The 24,427-nt window shown below is 37.3% G+C and overlaps 1 protein-coding gene across 1 annotated transcript in view; it reads left to right on the forward strand.

Annotated features, from left to right (window-relative positions):
- The first annotated feature begins 14,935 nt into the window (after window positions 1–14,935).
- Window positions 14,936–24,427, forward strand: part of Tmem182 (transmembrane protein 182) — a 48,999-nt gene continuing 39,507 nt past the window's right edge. The window contains exons 1-3 of the mRNA XM_013019788.1: window positions 14,936–15,067; window positions 15,287–15,386; window positions 16,862–16,960. Of these exons, the coding sequence (XP_012875242.1) occupies window positions 14,936–15,067; window positions 15,287–15,386; window positions 16,862–16,960 (331 nt within the window). The remainder of the gene's footprint in view (window positions 15,068–15,286; window positions 15,387–16,861; window positions 16,961–24,427) is intronic.

Consider the following 24,427-nt stretch of genomic DNA (forward strand, 5'->3'; position numbering starts at 1 on the left):
GTATGGTCAGATGCACATAGCTATTTTGCCTCTGTGATCCTCACCTAACAATATCCTCCTTTGATCTCACACTGTGAACGGTCTCATTTTTATTGAATTAACTGGGCTGTAATATCATCATCATCTAGATTACGAGATATCCCTAATTAAATGGAAGATTGTAATTGAGAACTCACTTACAGGGCCAGATGGAGATGACACCTAGAACGACTCAGTTATGTCAGTAAATCACAGCATACAGAATGTGCTTTGAGTCAGAGATTATTTATGTTGTTGTCTTCTCTATAGCCACCATAGCCACAATCAAAGGGTCAACATAGCAGCAATTCTTTTTGGTATTATAGTAATAATTCACTGACAGAATAATTGTTCTCAGCCTGGCACTTTTATCTCTGCTGGTTCTTTGATTCCAGGCTGGTTATATCCCACTAGGAGATATATTAAAGGTTGTATTGAGTTGGAAAATAAGTCTACCACTTGAGTATTTAGGAAGAAGTACCACTTTACTGACTGGAGTAATCGACTATAATCACCAAAGAGGTATTGAGGTGATGTTATACAAAGGGAAAACTATATCTGGAAAATTATAAAATGATACAAAGAAAAGAGAAAAATATTGAAGAATCACCTTTTTCATAAACATAAACATGCATCGTACCATAAATAATGCTCACCAGGTGATATTTTAGATTAGGACAAGTGAAATATGAAATAAGTGACCAAGAATCCATAGGAGTTATGTATGGTGGTGAACTCCTTTAATCTCTACTGTTTGCAGGTATGCAGATTACAAGTTCTATGCCATCCTGGGTAAAGTTTTCAAGACTCTATCTCAAAAACAATGTATTTTAAAATCTGACAGCATAGCTGAAGTGGTGTTTGTCTAGCAAGCATAAAGTTCTGGGTTCAATCCTTACTACTGCCAAAAAAAAATTAAAAGGCCATAGATATTAAACCATGATATTTTGTGTAATTACACAAGTGAGTTGTAGAATGTTTGCACGTTTATTATACATATTTGCTCCGATTTTTCTCCTTTTAAATATAAACATGTACAAGTGTTGTGTATCAGCTGTTGTACTTAACTTTATAATTTAGTGTTGAGGTAACAGATATTCAGGAATAATTAGTATTGACAGCAAGGATTACAATAAATACGGAGATTCTTTCCTTTCACAAGTGGAAACCTGGGATTTAATAGAAGATGCATGTGAAAACTGAGTTCCAAAGAGCAGACTTGCGAGTTATCAAATTATTGTTCTCAGTTCCAAATACACTCAGCCTTGTGGTCCTAGAGTTGGATCTTACCACCCTTTCCACCTCAATGAACAGTGTGGTGTTAAATTTGCCACCAGGTGGCGCTCTAACCACTGCATGAGGAAGAGGCTTCACCTCCTAGACTTTCTTTTCTTTTACTTTCTTTCTTTCTTTCTTTTTTAATGAAGAGTCTGGCCTCCAGGAAGTGCTGGCCACATACAGCTCCCTAACTCCCAAAGGATTTCAGAGGCACCACTGAAGAGAGCACATTTGGCTGGCATCCTATCTTGCTTCCCAATCTGCCTCCCAAGTGCTCTAGTAAATTGTCCCAAGCTGTTTTCATAGACAGCACAGCTGGTGGCTTCCCAATGGATTTCATCACTGCCCCAGCTGAGTGCAATGGGTAAGATAAAGATACAAAATAAATTTTGATGCAAAAGGAAGAGACAAAATTGCCCATCACTGGTCACTTATGCAGAAAATTCTAAGACATTCTCTCTCTCTCTCTCTATATATATATATGTATATATATATAATATGTATATATGTACACACACATATATTATAGTGAGATATATGAGGCAACAAATACAAGGTACATATGTACTTTATTCACATGTTGTGTCAAGAACTAGATTTTAAGAATACAATCTCCTTAAAACATTAGATAGGGTTAAAATTTTAAATAGGGTAAATATGACCAAGTTTGCAGAAAGATAGGTCTCCTTGGATTATCTTAAACTCCTATGTTTGATAGTGGATACCCCGAGATAGCAAAGAGCTGACCATTCTTTTAAGTGCATCAGTTTCAGGGATGATTATACATTTTGTAAATTTGAAAGATGAAATAGTATCTTTCAAATTGTCAAGAGGAAAGCTTACTTGTTGCTGGGTACTCCCAAGCTGTGTTGAAAGTACTGCACAGATGTCACCTATAGGGGTTCATGGCATTTCACATGGGGGAAATGACTACACATGTGGGCAGGTCCATGTTGCTTGCTATGTCATGAGTAATCAGAAGTTTCAGCTCTGAACCTAAATCCCATGTCTTCTACTAGCATCCATAAAATTATAATAAATTCACAATGTTCACTACTGGGTTAAGATCAAATTTAAGACAATAGATAATTGTACAGTGAAAACTATAAAACATTACTGAGAGATCTGAAAAGCAACCAAAATAAATGGAAATTTATATGATAATCATGAATTGGAAGATAACATATTATTAAGATAGCCATTCTTTTTTTTTTTTTTTTTGGTCGGCCGTGGGGCTTGAACTCTGGGCCTGGGCGTTGTCCCTCAGCTCTTCAGCTCAAGGCTAACGCTCTACCACTTAAGCTACAGCGCCACTTCCAGTTTTCTGGTGGTTTATTGGAGATAGGAGTCTCATGGTCTCTCCTGCCCGGGCTGGCTTTGAACCTTGATCCTCAGATCTCAGCCTCCTGAGTAGCTAGGATTACAGGCATGAGCCACCAGTGCCCGGCTAAGATAGCCATTCTTATCTATATCATATTATACTGATAGTTTTCATTTAATTTCTTTTAAAAAAATGTTGGTCTTGAGGCTTGAACTCAGGGCCTGGGCACGGTTCCTAGTTTTTGTGGTCAAGACTAGCACCTTACCACTTAAGCCATAGATCCACTTCTGGTTTGTTTTTTAGAAGTTAATTGGATATTAATGTTTCAAAGACTTTCCTGCCCAGGATGTGTTTGAACTGTAATCAGTATTCAGCTTCCTGAGTAGCTAGGATTACAGGCATGAGACACTTGCATTTGGCCCTTTTTAGTTCTTAACCATGAAAACATCTTTGGGTAACAGTGATTTATGCCTGTAATCATAGCTGCTCAGGAGGCTGAGATCTGAGGACCTCAGTTCAAATCCAGCCTGGGCAGGAAAGTCTGTGAGACTCTTTTTTTCCCCATTAACCCCCAAAATGTTGGGAAATGGAGGAGTAGCTAAAGTGGTAGAGCTCCAGTCTTGAATGAAAAACTACAGGGACAGTGCCTAGTCACTTAGTTGGTCTCACTACTAGCACAACACAACACACACACACACACACACACACACACACACACACACACACACACACACACACAAAGACAGAGGTGGTGGGTATGGAATAAAAATGTTGCTAGGAATATGAAATGGCATTAACTGATTTGGAAGACAGATCAGAAACTTCTTAGAAAGTTGTAAAAGTTAAAGTTATGAACAGTGATTCTATTCTGATATGAGAGTGAACATATATACATCTGCATATGTGTGTGTGTGTGTATATATATATATGTATGTATGTATATGTATATGTGTGTGTCCATTCAAGTTTTTACTAGCCTTGTAGTAGGAAGACCCCTACTCAGGCAGGCAAGCCCACCTAGTCAGAGTGACAGAGCCCACCGCAACAAAGTTGTTAACAAAGAAGCAACTTTATTGAGCAGGTTCCTACGCTGACCTGACAGGACTGCAGCACAGGCCCAGGAACTGATACTACCACCCCGAGCGACCCCCATTCTTTGGTTTTTAAAGGCAAAATCCATGAGGTAGAGGCTGGTCACTCGCAGGTGACTAATGGGATCGTAACACATACAAAGGATTGTACAGTCATACCAGACCACACACAGATGGCCAATAGGCAGAGTTTACCAGAAGCATGTGCAAAAGGCAGGGTTTACTGTAAGCATGTGGTATTGCCAATTGGAGCCAGATTACAACCTGTTTTATGGGTCAGTCTATAAGTGAACAATCAAGGGTGGGTTAGGTTGTTAAGGGGAGGGGAACCAGATGCATTTTTTTCATTCCTGGAACTAGGCCCATTAAGTCTTAAATCCCTAAAACAAAGGCAAAGGTCAAAATGGAATCATACCAGCTTGGGCCCCCATCTCAGGGTCCACTTCAGCCTCAAGCTGGAAATGACTCAAATGCCCATTAACATGTAAATGAATGAATTAATGTGGTGGATTTATATAGTCAAATACTGCTTACCAATCAAAAGCATGGATTCTGAGTTTCTGTAATTATCAGGGTGTCTCTCAAGTCATTTATGCTGAGTGAAGAAGTCCCATGAAAAGAAATCCCTGTCCTATGGTTCTATTCATTCCAGAGGTTTGAAGATTTTTGTTTTGTTTTGAGTTGATTTCTGCTTACATATGTAAGAGCTTAGAAACAGCCACTTCAGGTTCTACAATGAGAAAACAAATGGAGACAGACTGAACTTCAACCATTTTTCCTAAGTCTGTCAGACAATCCAGGTCATAGGGTAAGCCATCACCAGGTAGTCTGGTGAGAGGTTAACCTCAAAAGCTGACATCAAAATCAGTTTGCTTCGAGTAGAGCTGCTGGGATTTAGAACTTCGAGGAAAATTGAAGGTCCCTGTGGTGAATTTTTTAGAGGGGAAATGTGGACTGATAAGAGAGGCAAGTGGGGGCTGGGAAGGTGGCTCACTGGTAGAGCGCTTGCCTTGCATGCCTGGGGCCCTGGGTTCGATTCCTCAGCACCACATAAGCAAAAAAAAAGCCGGAAGTGGCGCTGTGGCTGAAGTGGTAGAGCACTAGCCTTGAGCTGAAGAGCTGAGGGACAGCGCCCAGGCCCAGAGTTCAGGCCCCAAGACTGGACCCCCCCCCAAAAAAAAAGAGAGAGGCAAGCCCTCCTGAATTTCTGCCTTCATGGTGCTCTCCCACTTCCGGGTTTTACTGCCAGGACCTACCAAGGTTCTTATGATGAAGACCTGAGAAAGTCTTTTTCATTTTTAGCCTAAGGAGGAGAAAAGTAATCATTTTAGAATACACCAAGGTGTAAATTAACCATTTTGAAATGTACTAGCAACATTCTCCACAACAAAAGTCTACTTTTCTGGGGAAAAGATTATACTGGAATCTTACCTGACCTAAGAAGAAAGAAACTTGACAACTGAAGCTCCTCAATTCTTCTGTGTCACTGAAGAGGGGGAAATATGCTAAGAAATGCTTCTAAAATGTGCAATCTAGAGAGCTAAAATCATTTCAATAGTGAAGATTGTAAAATTATAGAATATCTTTCTTCTTAAACAAAAATATAAATAGGATTCTAGTGCAGTAACAGTAACCACTATGAGTGATTTAAAGATATCAGGAAAAAGGCCAGGTGCTAGTAGCTCACACCGGTAATCCTAGCTACCCGGGAGTCTGAGAACTGAGGATAAAAATTCAAAGTCAGCCCAGGCAGGAGATTCTTACCTCCAATTAACCACCAAAAAACCAGGAGTAGAGCTATGGCTTAAAGTGGTAGAGTGTTAGCCTTGAGCAGGAGAGCTCAGGGATAGCACCCAGGCTCTGAGTTCAAGTCCCACAATAAACCAAAAATAAGGTAACAAGAAAGAGTTTGTAAGAAATATATAGTGAGGAAAAAGAAAGAAAAAAAGTTAGTGAAGCAAACTGGAGGATCTAAAGTTTTTCTTCCTTCCTATCCAGATTAAACTTGTGTCCATATTTTGAGGTTTATTTCACTTAGCATCAGCTTATATGGTCATTTTTTTTTCTTAATAAAGATCCAGAAACACAACAAATCAAATAAAGGTTAGACAAATGGCATTGCATGAAACTGCAGAGCTTCTGCTTGGCAAAGGACATAGCTAGTAAAATCAATAGAAAGCCCATGGATTGGGAGAAGATCTTCACTAGCCATACAATGGACAAGGGCCTCATATCTAAAATGTACTTGGAACTCAAAAAACTAAATCCCCCAACAACAAATCCTCAAAGAAACAACCGCCAGATTAGTAAGTGGGCTAAAGTCTTAAAGAGAGACTTCTCTGAAGAAGAAATAAGAATGGCAAGTAGACACATGAAAAAATGCTCAACTTCTCTGGTCATAAAAGAAATGCAAATCAAACCAATATTGAAATTCCACCTCACACCAATTTGAATGGCTATTATTAAAAATCTAATAAAGACAGATGCTGGAGGGGATGTGGCTAAATAGGAACCCTACTTCATTGTTGGTGGGAGTATAAATTGGTTTTCCTCAATTTAATCCAAACTACTGATTGGTCAGTCTATGCAAAGCAATTTTTATTTCTGTTACAATGTACTTGATCTTATAATTCTTTATCCATTCTTTCTTGGAGTTTCTACATGTCTGCTTATATTATTTCTCTGTTCTTTCATACCATCAACTTTTCCATTACAACCATTAACTTATTAAGCACAGTTATTTAAAATTACCTGTCTAATGAATCCAAGATTTTGTCATTGCTGAGTCTAGTTTTAATGCTTGATATTTCTTTCTTCAGAATGTTTTCTGGCCTTTCATTGTAATTTTTGTTGAATAAATAGTATAGTGGATAGTAGAATGTCAGATGACATTCTTGAGAAGTTTGTCTTGAGAAGTGTCTTCATTGTTATTGTTTTAAATGTACCATATGATTTTATTATTATTATTTGTTGTTGTTTCTTTTGTATGTTCTTTCCCCTATGGCATATCCCCTGTTGTCACTGTACTTGATTTTGATACCCTGCATCTTGTATATACATATGTCTAATCTGGGGAGGGGAAGAGGGATAACAAAATGCTAAAACAAGGACACAAGATGACCCATTTCAACAAGCATACCCACAGAATGGTATATTGGGGGGAGGGGAGGAGTGTGGTAGGTGGGGGAGAAAAGGGATAGTGGGACAACAACAAGGAAGGAAAAGGGTAACAATGATCAACAAGTAATGTACTCATTGCCTTACTCATGTAACTGTAACCCCTCTGTACAGCATCCTAACAATAAAATAAAAATTAGGAAAAAATTACTAGGCTGTAAGATAGAAAATTAATAGAAAATTCTCTAAATAAAAAGAAAATAAAGATTAAACATGGAACATTTATGAGTTGTGGGACAATTGCAAGCAGCATAAGATAGGCATATTGCAGTAGCAGAAGGAGAGAGACACAGAATAATTGTCTGAAGTAATAATAATTCAGAATTTTCCAAATTTATGACAAAAGAGAGAGTGAAAGAAGGGGTGATATTGTCCAAAAAGAAATGTGGCCATTATCTGACTTGGTAACTGTAACTCCTCTGTACATTACCTTTATAATAATAAAAATTTAAAAAGAATAGACACAAAGCCACACATGAAAGCAGGATTCACTAAGAAGAAATACCAAAATCCTACTCAGAACCATATTCCAAATACAAAAGACCATGGCAAAGAAAATATTAAAATAAAAGTCACTTGGATTAGCATCATTTTATAAGGTGATATGTACATAGCTATTGAACTAAGGTGATCCTATGCTAGAACTATCCTAGACATGTACTAATTATTACAAATGAGGGAAACTAGGCATTCTGTGTTTCTTCGGATCTGGCAGACTCCACTTATATTATTTTTTCCCTCAAGTCTTTCCATTTTCTTACAACTGAGGCAATGCCATTCTGATGGAAGCATAGACTTCCATTATGCAGATATACCACATTTTCTTCATCCACTCATCCACTGAGGGGTTGATTCTATGTCTTGGCTATGGTAAATAATGCTGCAATGAACATAGTTGTGCTGGTAGCTTTAGTGTGGCCTTGTTTGTGATCATTTGGATAAATGCCCAGGAGTGGGATTGCTGTATCGTAGGGGAGCTCTATGTTTACCCTTTTGAGGAACTTCCCTACTGCTTTCCAGAATGTTTGAAACAGGTTACAGTCTCATCAACAATGCAGTAGGGTTCCCTTTTGGCCACATCCCCACCAGCATCTGTTATTATTAGATTTCTTGATAATGGCCATTCTAATTGGGGTGAGATGAATCCCAATGTTGTTTTGATTTGCATTTCTTTTATGGCTAGAGAAGTTGAGCATTTCTTCATGTGCCTGTTGGCCATTCTTATTTCCTCTTCAGAGAAGTCCCTCTTTAAGTCTTTAGTCCACTTAATAATGGGGTGGTTGTTTCTTTGAGGATTTATTTGTGGAGGTGGGGGAGTTATAAGATATGGAAGCAAGAGGGATTTTTTGCTTGTTTTTCTTAGTGTACTGTATGCAGTTATTTCTTTTTTCTTTGATTCCCCCCCTTTGGTTTACCTCTTGTTGTCCCTGTTTTTATATCAGTACCCTTTGTATTATTTATAAGTTTACCTTATTTGAGAATCACAGAAATGGCGAGACAAAGGACAATGGGTGAACCAATGCACTAGTGATACACAACACTATGTTGGAAATGAACTTTACATGAACTTGGTGAGAGATGGGGGTAGCAGGGAAGGGAAAGTGGGAGAAAACAAGGGAGAGGGTAACACTGTTCAAAAGAAATGTATGCATTACCTTACTTATGTAACTGTAACCCCTCTGACATAACCTTTACAATAAAAAATTCTAAAAAGAAAAAATCTCCAATGATTTCCCTGTAGAACTTTACCATTGTATGTACAAGACCTGAGGAAAGGAAACAGAAACTTATATAGACATCCTTAATTGTGAATAAAGCATTAGTCTGGTTTATGCCTTTTTACTTTTTCTTCTGTTGATATTGCCTCCCTTTTAAGAATTTCTCCAATCTAGATATTCCTTTTCTTTTGTTGTGTGTCTTCCTATTTGCCACAATAGAACATTCTCCCAAATGATTCTCTCCAAAAAATGATGATTAGTGGATCTTCACAATCTTTTCGGGCAATCAGCCTACCAGTAAATAAAAATTTGCTAAGTTCACTGGGGTTCGGGAACTGGATAATTATGATTGAAATCCATCTCCTCTTGGACTCTATATAAGTTGAGAATTGCAACCAATTCTTTCAAAGATTTAATGCACTTAGGATATCCACAATGTTCTTTATGAATTAAAACTTATAGTCAACTGTTTCAAGAAGTAAGATATTTTTGTAATAAAAGTTCTTTGATGTAAAATACTTAGGTAAATTACTGTCAATTTAATGGAGTGTAGGGTGCCTCTATTAGTGATTGATCCTGGGAATCTTTTTTTTTTAAATTTTATTTTATTTTATTTGTGAACATACTGTACAGAGGGGTTACAATTGCATGGGCAGGATAATGCGTACATTTCTTACCAAGCATTGCAGCCTCCTCCTTTGTTTACCCTTCCCATCCCTTCCCAGCCTCCCCCCTCCCCCCCATCCCAATCCTTCTCCTTCCCCCCTCCTCCCCACCCTCTTCCCCCCCCCCCCCGCACCGACGTTGTAAAGCTCGTTTTGGACATGACAACTTGTACTTCTCATTGTTGCATCAGATCCACCTGTATCCTTAAACAACTGGTTTTTCCCCATCTCCTCCACAAGTTATACTGACATCAAATATAGTGAAAGCAGGGGTTATACTGTGGGGGAGGGACATACAAAGCAACAAAGAGATAATCTTATAAATGCGTTAGAAACACATGCATGAAAGAAAAAACATTAAAATACATATCTAAGGGTTCATTTTCCTGACATCACGTTATCTGACCTTTTCCGCTTGACTCATACATATACTAGATATTGCAAATAAGGGAAACCGTGGGACCTATGTTTCTTTGGGCCTGGCTTACTTCACTTAATATAATTTTTTTCAAGTTTTTCCATTTCCTAACAAATGGGGCAATGTCATTCTTTCTGATGGAGACATAGAATTCCATCCTGGGAATCTTAACGAGAGTTGTGCATATGGTAGAATACCAGTTTTACCTGTGGCCAGCAGATGGCAGTGTTCAAACCAATTCTACTCAACCTCATTAAGTATACAACTACCAGCAATATTGTGTCAGGCCTTTGTGGTTCAAGAGTAGACTAAGAATCACTTATTTTCTCCATAGAAATTATTTATTGTTTTTTTCCCCATGTGTAAGAATACCTGTGAAAGCTACCTGTGAAAAATATCTGTGAAAACTACAGTTTGAAGTCAGCGTGGCCAATAGTGAGAACCTCATCTCCAAAACTTTCTGGGCTGTAGTTACACGCCTGTGAATCTAGCTATTTGAGAGGCAGAGGTACGGTGATTGTAATTAGAGATTAGCTTGGGCAAAAGTTAGTGTGAGACTCTATATGAAAAACATCTAAAGCAAAACATTTGGAGGCATGGCTCAAGTGGTAGAGCTATTGCCTAGCAAGCACAAGATCTTGAGTTCAAAACTCAATATGGCCAGAAAAAAAGAAAGAAAAGAAAGGGGGAAGAAAGAAAAAGAAAGAGGAAGGAAGAAAGAGAAAGAAAGAGAGGAAGGAAGGAAGGAATAAAGAAACAAAGAGAAAGAAGAAAGGAGAAATTTCCCTTCTGGCCTTCACAAGGAGATGCTGTAGAAGCAGGGATAACATCCTCAGGAACATATTTAAGATTCATGGAACAGCCTGGCGCCAGTGGCTCACGCCTGTAATCCTAGCTACTCAGGAGCCTGAGATCTGAGGATCACGGTTTAAAGCCAGCCTGGGGAGGGAAAGTCGGTGAGACTCTCATTTCCAACAAACCACCAGAAAACCAGAATTGGCACTCTGGCTCAAGTGGTAGAGTGCTAGCCTTGAGCTGAACAGCTAAGGGACAGTGCCTAGGCTCAGAGTTCAAACCCCACAACTGACCAAAAAAAAAAAAAAGATATTCATGGAACAAATTCTATACAGAGAGTTGTTTTACATTTGTTCATTCTTTTTTAAAAATTAGTTTGTTCATTGGACAACTATTGCCTAACTCTATTCCAAAACATATGCACTCTAAAAACGGAGTAGAAGATGGCAGGTCTAATTAAACCAATATGAAAGTATGAATTTGTTTGGGTAAGGATCTTGCAGAGTGCAACTGTAAGCACCTCAAAGAACTTGTGGCCCACAGCAGAATGGTTAAACATATACTGAATGTCTTAATGCATAGATAGAAGGGAAGGGCCTTCTAGTTAGATGTAGCAAGAACAGATAGAGATTTGGGAGAGCTGCTGGTGGTACATGATCAGGATGATATATATGGATGGATGGATGGATGATTGGATGGATGGATGGATGGATGGATGGATATGAAAGGCCTGCAACCAATTAATAAGAAATTATTCTGATATACATACATACATCAGACTAATATGTATTAAATATATCTAATATCTGAGACTAATATAATTAAATATATATCACTGTCACAGCCACAATACTAGCAAATAGGCTTCACTTTTCTCTTTCCTTCCTTCTCATCTCCTCTTTCTTCTATTCTGTTCTTTATTTTTAATTTGTTGGCCTCTATCTAAATAGCAGGATAGAAGACAAGTCTAATGGCAGCAAGAGCTCATTCATTTGGCAATTTCATTTTATAAATCCCAAGTTATCCCTCAAAATATCATTACTATTTCCATGTTAATAACATGAGACAAAGAGAGCTGAGGAGACTTTTCTCCAAGGTCCCTCATCTGTGAAAAGCCTCTCACTTCTCATCTAGGAAAGCCATCTCCCACTCCCCTTCCTTTTAAGTAGAGTATTCACAGAAAGAAGCAGCTCATGTACACAGTTCTGTGCTTTTCCACATACTCATTCCTGGATGCCTATCCTTACTTAGCCCCATTGCCTACGCCTTCAGACTCAGGGCCACAGAGAAAAGAGACTGCAAGTCTTAAGCAACATTAAGAGACTATTTAGGAAACACACTGAAATGTCATGCATAAGTAATTGTTTATTGTGGCCTACCACAACCCAGATTAATGGTCTCACTGCTCTAAGGTGCAGAAATTCCATAAGCATCTCACTCACCAGGCTCAAAGCTAATTATCGAAAGGCTGCATTTCTTCCTGGAGGCCCTAGGTAAGAATCTGTTTTCAATCCCTTCCAATTTCTTAGAGTTGTCCATTTTCTTTTGTTTTGGACTTACTTTGTCCATCATTAAATTCACACCTATTGGACCCTTTTCCTGGGCTCTCATTTCTCTCTGTGATTATCTTTGGAAGGACTGATGTAGCAAGATTTAGGTCACTGGTATAATCTTGAATATTGTCACAACAGGATAACATACTCACAGATCAGGTTTAGGGTTATGGCAGGGTGTGATAATCCTTGGAATAACATGATGAAGGTGTTACACTGTGAGCTGTTGAGGTGGATGCTCATAATTTTATGTTGCCTGGATAATCATTTTCAAAGGTAAGCTTAATTTTCTCACCACTGGAACAGCTCTAAGCTGCTCTTGACCAAACTTTCCCCTGTTACACCATATCCAACTGGCTCTATCTGGTGGCCACAGATCACCCACAGAGGCACCTAACCTGCCTAACATCCTGGCCTCCACTCTTTCCTGCCACTCCCTTTAAAAGCATCATAATGCTTATCAAAACTAACTCCAAGAAATGGAAACAAGAGTTTTTCTTTATTGTATAGTTTGAAGTTCTTTTTTTTCCCCTCTTTGTTTATTCCCTGTTGTCACTTTTTTTTTGGTGCCCTTTTTTTGTGATCTGATTCGAGGAAGGGAAAGGGAATCACAGAAACTGTGGGACTGTGGAACAAAGGGTGAACCAATGCAACAGTGATACACATCAAACACTATGTTGGAAATGAACTTTACAACTTGGGAGGGAAGGGAGGAGGACGCGGGAGAAAATGAGGGAATTGTTCATTATTATGTAACTGTAGCCCCTCTGTGTATCACCTTTACAATAAAATTTAAATTTAAGAAAAAGCACCAATTGGACAGAAGCCCCATGGATGTCATATCCTACATGCAGTGTGACCCTTCAGAACTCATGTTTCCTGCTTTGGCACACTCCAATTAAAGCTCTCCGAAGAAAATCTGCTCAGATTATGCCTTGATCCCAACAAAAACTTGGCCCACAACTGTGTCACAATTTTTCTGGGCTCTGTGACATCTATATGCATGACCTTCAGGCACATCTTGTAAGCCCTAGAGTCTGGATGTACTGAAATAACTCTTCCATGTTCACATTGTTGTTGTGTCATAGAAGCCATGCCTGCAACCTGACTCTTGGCCATGAGGCAGCTGACCATGCTTCCTGTGGGTAGATCCCTGGCCCATGTCCTTCCATTTGGGCCTCTGATAGCTACTGGAAACAGTGGCAGTCAGTCCCATTTAAAACAGGTCTATCCAGAATACTTGATGATGCCTCATTTTAGGTGAGTGCTTGGAACTTGTAGGAATGAATCTGAATAGATAGATTTGAAACCGTATGGATCTAATGGATCCTTAAAGGAACAGAATGCTTGGGCTAGAAAAAAGAGGACCATCGTTAGGGTTTGATAGGGATGGGGGACAGTTAGAGAAGATCAGAAAGCTTTCTTGATGACAAAGAGTTTAAACCTGTGTTGTGTAGTCTCAGACAATAGATTAGTATTAACATCTGCAACCTCTTAAGATGTAGCTTTTGGCAGAAAGTAAGAGAGTTCCAAGGCTACTATTGATGTTTTCCAGTGGTACAAAGTAGAAATGCTACAGCGGGATGTTGTAGGTAGTTTCATTTTATTTTTTTAAGACGGTTTAAGCATTACGTGAGGGATAGCTTAGGTGAGTTTACAATTCTACTTAACTCTCTTAGTGGCTGATTCACGGCCTTTGAACATCTCCCGTTGTTTATCAGGAGAACCAGCCAGTGCCTTCTATCCTTACCAGGGATCATTTTACCTTTAGAAAAGCCATCCTCAGGATTCATACCATTCCACTCAACAAAAAGAAGAGCAAAGGAAACTAGAAGAGTTCAGTCACCTCATTAGAAGATTAAGTAGTTCAAGTTACTGTTAACAAACTATAAAACCATGCTCAGTACCAGGTTTTAAATAGTACACAAATAGTTAGTAAAAAATTAATCTCTGGCATATTGGCACATAAAAACTAAACAAACAGACTGCAAAGAGACAAGCTTAAATAAAATGTGGATTCATTTCTATTAGGTGATCTGTATGAGTATTATGACTCACATTTTGAGAATGTTACATATTTAAAGCTAATTTAAAAGCAAGGGGTAGACTGGGCTTTTTCATTTAATCCAGAAAACAATATATTCTTTAGCCTTTTTTCAATTCATTCACTTTTAGGGTGGTTATTGAAAATGCCTTGTGTAAGGTCTTCGAGCTGTTGTACAATATATAAAATGCTTTAATACTTTTGAGAATGATATCACTATTGATATTCTTGATATTCCAAACATATGTTTGAATAGTTAAGTTATAAATCTGGACCCAAAATATTATTTTCAACTCAAAAAAATGTCCAGGAGAAATTAAGAGGTTAATTACTACTTGAATTATTTGCTAGAGAAGTCTCTATGGTTCTTTATAGCTGTGATTTATATAACTTCAAAGAGTGTCTCGAGTGTCCATGAGGTTGTTGTAGTCATTCCTGACTAAGAGCAGCTTGTGCGGACACTTAAGGTTTGGAGTCAATGCTGTCAATGTCTTCATGACTCTTCTCTCTTCTTTCCATCCAATAGCAATCAAGAACACCAGTGCCAACTCCTGATATGCCTCTTTATCGTCAGGGGAAGGTCAGCTATTTTTTGATCCCCTTGGGAGAAAGACAGTGCCTCAATCCATTTCTTAAAATAGCCAGCCATTCTCAGCTGTGGGGCTGGAGCCCCTCCAGGGGACAGCAAAGGAAACACAAGTCCACCAGCGGGTGTGAGAAGCCACCAAAACATGAGTTGGGACAGCTTCTCCTAGATTTTGCCTACTCAAAAATCTTACTCTTTTACACAGTTTTTGCTGAGAGGTTAATGACCATCTAATTTTTTTAAATTTTAACAACAAACAACTGGATTGAAAATGAAACTCAATGTCACCATCTTCTTTGGGGCCATTTTTGGTGCTTTGGGGGTTTTACTGTTTTTGGTGGCTTTTGGATCAGATTATTGGCTTCTTGCAACTGAAGTGGGGAAGTGTTCAGGTGAACAGAATGTGCGTTTCTTCTTCTAAATACTGGGATACCGGTTAGGGGTATGCCTCCTCTTGAAGTCAGAGAATAGCAATGGGGGGGGGGGAGAGAAATCTCTATTTCTTCTATAAAGAAATCAGTATTGGGGATAGAAGACATTTCTTTAAAAAATTCCTGGATGCAGTAATTTCCATTTTATTCCTTGGGTTGACAGTAAGTTCCCTCATTTGTCTTCTGTGCAGATAGAGAATGTCACTTTCCACCATGAAGGATTCTTCTGGAGGTGTTGGTTTAATGGAATTGTGGAAGAGAATGACTCTAATGTCTGGAAGTTCTGGTACAGTAAGTACAACTTAGCTTTCTTTTGTCCCTTGTCTCTGAAACAAAAACAAACAGCTTCTTACTTAGTATACATTACTTACAAGAGGACTAGTTTCTTAACTATAATATCTAAACACTATGTCTTCAAAGGCAGAGTTTCCTTCCCAGAAGAAATGTCTGTAGAAATTACAAAGTTACCTTCAGCCACAAGAGGAAACTCTGACTGTTAGTGGCAAAACAACAGTAATATATCTCTCTCTATATATATTTATATATATATGAATGTATGTGATGTGTTTATAAAATTTAAAATACCCTACTTTGAAATAACAGAACAGATATCTATAGAATTTTCTCTTCAAATGTCTGTTATAAGCATTCCTTTTTGTCTATAGACACTTGAAATCTCAAATGTTAAAAAAATCCAGAAATAGAGGTATTATTTTATATTCATAGCCTTAAAGTTTAAAAAAAAATCTTCTTTGTGTTTGTAATGAAACTTAATTACCAGCGGCAGCAGATGAAAGCCTTTATATTTGAGCTTACTTAAGTTTGTAAGCAATATCAAGAAATGCCTTGCTTTTGATGTTTGTGTTTTGTATAGAATCTTTAAAATTCCCTTTTGAAGTCGAATAACTTTATAAGACTATGATTCATTGTTTCAACTGTATTTCTTATACTGTATTAATCTTTGAAAAATCAATGCATTTCATTGTCTCCATAATGAAAGACTTGTTTATTGGCTTAAGTTTATTATAGGTTGAAATTATTAGTCTTCTATCAAACACTTGTGTGGAAAAAAATCAAAGTATGTATTTACACAATAGTCAAAATTATGAAATATGTAGGAAGAATGTAAGGCCAACAAAAGGCTTCAGAAAGCAGATGGCAAGTTATTATATAGGAAAGGAAAAAGTAGTGAGGGCTGGAACAAGTTCAAGGGGTAGAACACCAATGTAGTAGGTTAAGTCCCTGTGTTCCGATCCCAGTACTGTTAGGAAAGGAAAAGAAATGGACAAAGTAGAAATGAAGTAACATTTCAAAAGAAATATCTGGTAGACCATCTTATAGTACATTTTGGGTAGGAGAATAAGTAAAATGTTAATGGAAATTCAATGGGAATGTAAACAGGTGAAAAGGAATCAGACTCTGCAAGAGAGAAATCATGCCAAAAGACATAGGCATTAGAAATACCTACATTTATATAAATGAAACATCGTGACTCTAATTTGAATTCTGTACTATGTTATTTGCATTTATTCCATTCAATTGGATCATTTAGCTAGATGTTCAAGAGATATTCACCTTCAAAGTCCTCTGCACTGTTTAGTAAGAATTTTTGTCTCTCATACTACAAGTCTCTGAATTTGTTGTTGGAATTGACCATTTCTTTTGCTTGTGTACCCCTTGACTCTTGTATTTTGTTCCATTAGGAATGAGTCATTGTTGGTTGAGCTTCTCAGTAATAAACACCATTGCTTTGCTGTTCTTTCTAGCTAATCAGCCACCATCTAAGAACTGTACACATGCCTACCTGTCTCCTTACCCCTTCATGAGGGGCGAGCATAATTCAACCTCCTATGACTCTGCAGTTAGTAAGTACTCCTGTTTTCCTCGTACCTCTGAAAGGAACTTATTTTCTTCAAGATGTTTGCCATAGTGGTCATGAAAAATAATTTAACACTTGTAATTCCAATATTGTAACTGCTATTTGTATTTGAAAAGTAAAATATGTCACATTTCACATACCATTTATAAATTTAATAGAGCCATTTGGCCTAAGAGAAGTAGAGTTTTTATGATTCACTTTTTTACTCATAAAAATAATCTTTTCAAAACGTGTTTGTGGATATGAATCTGGCAATGTCTATTGGGAAGAATTGCTTCTTCAGGTTTTAACTGACCTAAAATTAGTCATAAATAAAATACATCTTACTGTAAAATATTTCTTTGCAGTTGTTACATGAGAACATGATCATGCTATCATATTCACTCACAAGGGCTAAACGCTATTGAGTGTGATACTCTACATAGAAAAGGTAACTAGAGAGTATTAACTAGAAATCAGATAAAATAAGTTTTTTATAACTAAAACAGAGGGTTTGTATACATTGTCATTGCAAAAGCTATTTCAAAAATAATACCAAATATATTTAATGCTCTGAATCAACTTATGTTAGTCCAAATTCTCCAAAGAAAGAGAACCAATAGCTTAAATATATGCTGTATATACATATATACATATATGTATCTATATAGTTGTTTCCTAGTCAATGGGCTCCAGGATCCCCCAATGGATACCAAACTTCTCAGATACTGAAGACACTCATGTAAATTAGCATAGTATTACATAGAACTTACACATTGTTTTATGTATTTAAATCAATCCTAGATGAGTTTTAGTACCAAATACAATGCAAATGCTATTTTAAGTAGTTGCTTGCTATGTTGTTTATGGAATGTGCTGTACATGCTCAGAACAGGCAGTTTTTTTGAATATTTTCATCCCATCTTGCTGAATCTATGTGTATGGAGCCCTTATATCCATATATATGTATGGATATATATCTATATATATGTATAAATACTTATATATGCATATACTTATACTTATATATATATATGTATATATATACAAAGTAAGTATATGTGAGAGAGATTAGCTTTCTATTTATCTATCTATCTAACTATCAAGAGGTTGATTTTAAAGTTTTAAAGATTTGGACTAGTGATTGTTGTGCCTGGCAAGTCTGAAGTCTGTTGAACAAGCTGGCAAGCTTGAGATTCAGAGAAGAGGTGATTTTGCAATCTTGAATCTGAAGGCTAGTAGTTCCTTAGAAGTTTTATGTTGTAGCCTAGTGATTGAATTCTTTTTTCCCCAGGAAACTTGTCTTTGGTCTTAAAGGCCTACAACTGATTTGAGGAGACACATTATAGAGAATAATCTGCTTTCTCAAAGTCAACTGATATTTTTTCCTATCCTGGGGTTTGAACACTCTCCCTAAGCTTCTAGGCTCAGATCTACAGATCCACTTCCAGATTTTTTGGTAGTTTTTCTGCTTGGACTGGCTCAGTCTCCTGAGTAGCTAGGATTACAGGCATGAGCTACTGGTATCCAGCTAAAAGTTAACTGATGATAAATTCTAATCACACCTAAAAATATCTTCATAAAACCTCTAGTCTTTTTCACTTTTGTTTCAGAACTGGAACTTGAACTCAAAGTGTCTTGGTTTTGAAAGTCCTTTTGCCTTTTCATTCATAGCTGATTCTCTATCCCTTGAACCATATTTCCAGCTCCTGAATTTTGCTGACTAATCTGAGATAAGAGTCTCATGGATTTATCTCCTTGGGTTGGCTTCGAGGTTCAACCCTCAGAGCTTAGCCTCCTGAGTAGCTAAGATTTTGAAAGTCAGCCACTGGCACCTGGCAAACATTTAAGATTTTATTTGCTCACTCACTGGGTGCCATAGTCTCATTCAGCTGACACATAACATCAACCATCACAGAACATAACAAATCTATACTATATTAATCTATCTTTTGTGCATTATAATTTTGTTTTATGTTTGTGGCAGATTGTAGCATGTGTCCTCATCACATTAATGGGACCTTGTTATAGACAGGAAAAAAGATAAGATCTTCTGTAGCTGGGCGTGTCCATTCAGGTCCAAAGACTGCTACCCTTGGTCTTGAAAACCCATGTGATGGGGATGTTCCTTCCACTGAAAACTGCACAAGACATCTCATATTTGTCGGTAGTTATTGTGTTTGGCAGAGTGTGGACACCCACTGGTAGAAGAAGATATGTACCACAAGCAGTAGAAAAATTAATCATTTAGATTTAAGGAATTTTCAAAGATGCATCTTCAAAGGAAGGGACCGACTGGGATTTCCAGAACAGCAGGTAGTTACATTGATATTGTTGTTTTGTATTTGTTGAGGTCTTTCAATGAGAGCGGAAGCATAGACCACATATATTTGAAAAGAAATCTACATATTTGAAAAACCTTCAAATTAAGGAGATAGTGAAGAACTAGTAAATCAAGGTAACAATCTCTGCATAATAATTATGATAGAGAGGGATGGTAAATGCATGTCAGAGAAATTATACTGCAATTACACTTAGAAGATTATGTAGCACTGCATATATAATTAGTGTGTCAGTTTTTGGATCTGGTGATAAAACCAGTTCCAATTTTTTTTTAATTTATCAAATTCTTTTTGGCACACATATTGTAACTCCTTATTCACATAAAGGAACTTTATCAAGCACTTTGAATAAAAATGACTAAGATATTCAAAGATAGGTCCTACAACCAAAATAGTACATGAGTTTCATTTTTTCTCATAATAATATAGAAAAGTATCTGAGAATTTTCTTTGTTTCCTGTATCTAAGAGAATGGCCTAACATTCACCAAGTCTTCTTTCTTTTCTGTGTGTTTCCTAGTTAGTGAAACTACATGGTGGTCACTAGACACCCACGACTACTATTTAGCTCTTTTCAGATTCACGGTTTTCAGACATTATATGTTTACCAAGTTACTTTCAGTAAATTGAAAAACATAATAAACTTTGATATATTATGGTTTGGGAAATTGCTGCTAAAATGTGTGTTCAACTAAATTTTTATAGTGACAATTGGCCCGTGCTGAATTCAGTCATCTATGGGTGGAAGGACTCCTTTAAAATCATTCCACATCACTCTACTGATGACATTAGGAACTGAGACTTTGAGAAATCCTGGTTGCTGTCTTTACACATCTGATTATTATCAGAAAAATGCAATTATCCAGGCCTCTTCTTTCTTTTTTATTGAAAATCTTGTAAACTATTATCCGTGCAAAGTCCTAGTAGAAAAGTATATCTCCTACTTGTATTTCAATGAAAGGTCAGATTAAACCTTTACTGGATTTTTCTGCCTTTCTATCTATACCACAACTTCTTTTAAACTCTCACATTCATATACTCTCAAATCTAGCTGTTTGAGTGACTTTCCCTGCTGAAGAAGGTGGTCCAATTCTCAGAATTGTTTTAGAGCTAGGCTTGTGTTTTTTGGAGTTCATTAGGCAATTCTATTACTATAGAAATTTCTCAGAATTAGATTTTCTGGCTTGTTTCATGTTTATATTCAGTCACAGTTAGCTTCTTGGATATCATTTGGTAATGATATACCAGATATAAATTAATTTTCAAGATGATTCGTTACTGAATTATTTTTCCCATTCTTAGTGTCCCCATAGACCAGCCACATACACATCTCTCTTTTCTATATCAACATGTTGATATACATAGCTGTAATTGTTTACTTCTTTTACCTCTTTTTTTTCTAGCTTCCTCATTGTACAGAATGTAACTGATTCATTTTTGTATCCTAGAACTTAGTGTTGTGTCTGGTAATTGGGAGACGCTTTAAAATTTTTGTGCAAAATGACTTTTGGCAAAAATTACATTAGTATTTACAGCATTTAATTTTTTCAAGTGGAAAAATTTAACTCTGAATTACATATATCATTCTGTTCTTATTTGAGAGAATTGAACCTGGAATTCATACATGCTAAGCATGGGCTCTCCCACTGAAGTCACAATGTTCTTGTTAAGTAGCACATATTGAATATAATTTCATCTTTTCTGGGTGAGTTAAGACAAAGATGCACATAAAAGTAGCCCTCCAGATATTACAGATCTGCAGCTTCAGTATTTCTCACTGACACTGGGGACTTTTGCATATCCCATGACCTTCCCTGGAATGTTGTTTCTCTCCCTCTTTCTGCCCTCCTCTTTTCCAGTCTCCAACCAATCAGCTTTGTCCAAATTAGTTCAAACTTGTGTTCTGAGGAAGCATTCCTGGGTGGACCCCAAACTTGCTGACACTTGGATTGAGCCAGGTTCTCCTTTCCAAAAGTATTGATTAATGTGACAATTCACAGCACATGTTTGAATCATTTACTTTTGTAATTATTCTGTTCCTTTATTTTCTTCTCAATTCAATACCATTCTCAATGCAAGTGGGAGATTATTGTCTCACAATTATTTTGGATCCACTCTAAACAAAATGTTCATTGAGTATTTGGGGGGACAGCCCATTATCACAGTGAACTGTGATGTGGATACTGATGCCTAAAGTAACTATTGACATGTGTTGGGTTTCTAAATGGATCCAGCTTGCTCTTAAAATTTTTATTGCATGCATTTTTGTAGTTTTCAGCCTTCAATTTTGTTTTCAAAGCTCTCAGCTGTCCTTTATTGTCAGTGCTTATTTATCTAGTAGTATTCTTTTCCAGTTTTTCATTTTTTCTTTTTCTTTCTTTTTTTAATCACTAAGAGAATTGAGTTGAATGATGTGAGATTAACAGTAAGAAGTTTTCTTGGCGACTTTTAGTCACTATTAGTCAGCATGCACTAGGCTGCAAGTAACAAAAAACAAACGTCTAAAATAAAAACCTAAAATAGAAAAAAATTACTTTCCTCATGCAAGAAAATGAGAGGCAGCTGTCATAATGATGTTTTGAAGGACTCAAACTCTTTCAAACGTCTCCCATCCTTAGAATAAGACAGCCATCTCCATGGTTTACCAGCTGCCACAAAGCACGAGTGTGCCTAGAATTGTCAGAGGGATTCTGCCAATGATTTCTTCATCAGAATGCTCATACATGTCCCGTCAGCTGAGACATGGAGCGTTTGGCTTTCTACCCAAATGAGGAGAAGGGAGGAAAGCTGACAGTGAGTAAATCATCCAAAATAATCCAACTTAGGGCTGGGATCATAATTCTCATAAAGACTTTTTTTTTTAACCAACCACCTGCTTCTACCTACACACTCGCTGCAGATTCCAAGCTGTAACTTGCAGGTCTCTGCTCTGTCGAGATCTCTGCTTATTCTCTTAGATTGGACATGCTGGCTCTTTGCCTGGCATTTCACTTCCTCCTGCAAGGGAACTCATCCTTTTTTTTTAATTGTGAAAATACCATACAGAGGGGTTACAATTACATGGGCAAGGTAATGAGTACATTTCTTATCAAGCATTGTTGCCTCAAGCATTGTTGCTTCCTCCTTTGTTTCCTCTTACCATCCCTGCCCTCCCATCCCCATCCCTGTCCCTGTCCCCATCCCCCCTCCCTCCCCACCAAGGTTGTAAAGTTCATTTTTCGACATAACATCTTGTACATCTCATTGTTGCAATGGGTCCACCTGTATCTCTATTTAAACAATTTGTTTTTTCCCTTCCCCTCCATAAAGTATACCAACATCAAATACAGTGAAAACAGGGGTTATACTGTGGGGGAGGGACATACAAAGCAACAAAGAAATCATCTTATAAATGTGTTAGAAACAATCGCATGAAAGAAAAAAAACAGTTGAATACATATCTTAGGGTTCATTTCACCTAACATCAACTTATCTGACTGTTTCTGCTTGTCTCAGACATATACTAGTTATTGCAAATAAGGGAAACCACAGGACCTATGTTTCTTTGGGCCTGGCTTACTTCACTTAATATAATTTTCTCCAAGAGGGGCAATGTCATTCTTTCTGATGGAGGCATAGAATTCCATTGTGTATATATACCACATTTTCTTGATCCATTCATCTACTGAGGGGCATCTCCACATAGAGCTCCCCTATGACCCAGCAATCCCACTTTTAGGCATTTACCCAAATGTTTACAAACAAGACCACACTAAAGCTACCAGCACGACTATGTTTATTGCAGCATTATTTACCATAGCTAAAATATGGAATCATCCTTTTTTTTCTTCTTCACCTTTTGTCATGGGAAGATCCTCCATGGGGGCCAAGCCCCACCCTAGTCTTCCTTCATTCTCCTCTCTGGAGAGAACAGATCAAGAAGCCAGGACCCTCATAAAGGGTGGGGCAACAGAATGCAGTGAATGTGAAACCTCATACTGGGCTGTTCAGAGAGTGGGCAGAGAGAAATTGGAGACCTTAGCAATTAGCCAACACTTGGCTTGGAATAGCTAACAGAAAAGCACAGCATTACAAAAGCAAGCCACACACACACACACACACACACACATACACACACACACACTTGTTTTACTATGCAAGGGAAAGCAGAATAAAACTTAAAACTAAGCAGGGAAGTCTGTGAATGAGATTCTTATCTCTAATTAACCACCAAAAAGGCAGAAGTGAAACTGTGACTCAAATGGTAATTAACCACCAAAAAGGCAGAAGTGGAACTGTGACTCAAATGGTAAATAATTAGCCTTGAGCAGAAAAGTTAAGGGACAGAAACCAGGCTGAGTTCAAGACCCAGTACTAACACACACACACACACACACACACACACACACACACACACACGCATGCACACACACACATACACATGCACTCACACACATACACACATGCACACACACATACACATACACACACTCACATACATACACACACAGCAAAGGGAAATAATTCCACCTTTAAAGTTTATTTTAAAATGTGCAATTAATGAATATTTTGTTGAATAAAGACATGATGTGTTAAATGTTAAAAGTAATTACTACTTTGAAGTAAGGCTTTACCATTGCAAATATGAATATGTAGAAAGTTGTACAAAATATTATTAATTTACTATGACCTTTACCATTTATTAAATGTGTTTTTTAACAAAAAGAAGGGTAAACTTTTTGATTAAAATTGAAATAGATTATGCTTTTGGTCTAGCACGGACATACTTACATAAGGTGTTTTGGAGATCCCATGGCCTGCCCTAGGTATCCAACAGTCTCACTAGATGCCTCTCTTTCCCCACTGGCCGATTAATTTTTCTGGAGTAGTGGGGTCTAGCTAAAAAAAATAGTTTATCAATTTTTTTTCCAATGTGTTTTTTAGTAACTCTGGGCATTGTTTGAAATTTACTAACTTCGAATGTTCCCAACTTTAAAAGACTTCAACTGCTTTAATTTTGATGAAAAAGCATGTTTGGCAAAACTTAATGGAAAATGACATCTAGTCTTTCCTTTCTTATACATGCCAAATACCTAGATATTCAAAAGTGTGTTGTCAACATAATTTCCTGCTATTTGTTGGAACGTTTCAGAT

Source organism: Dipodomys ordii, unplaced genomic scaffold (assembly GCF_000151885.1).
Source record: "Dipodomys ordii isolate 6190 unplaced genomic scaffold, Dord_2.0 Scaffold47, whole genome shotgun sequence".
NCBI classification, from domain to species: Eukaryota; Metazoa; Chordata; class Mammalia; order Rodentia; family Heteromyidae; genus Dipodomys; species Dipodomys ordii.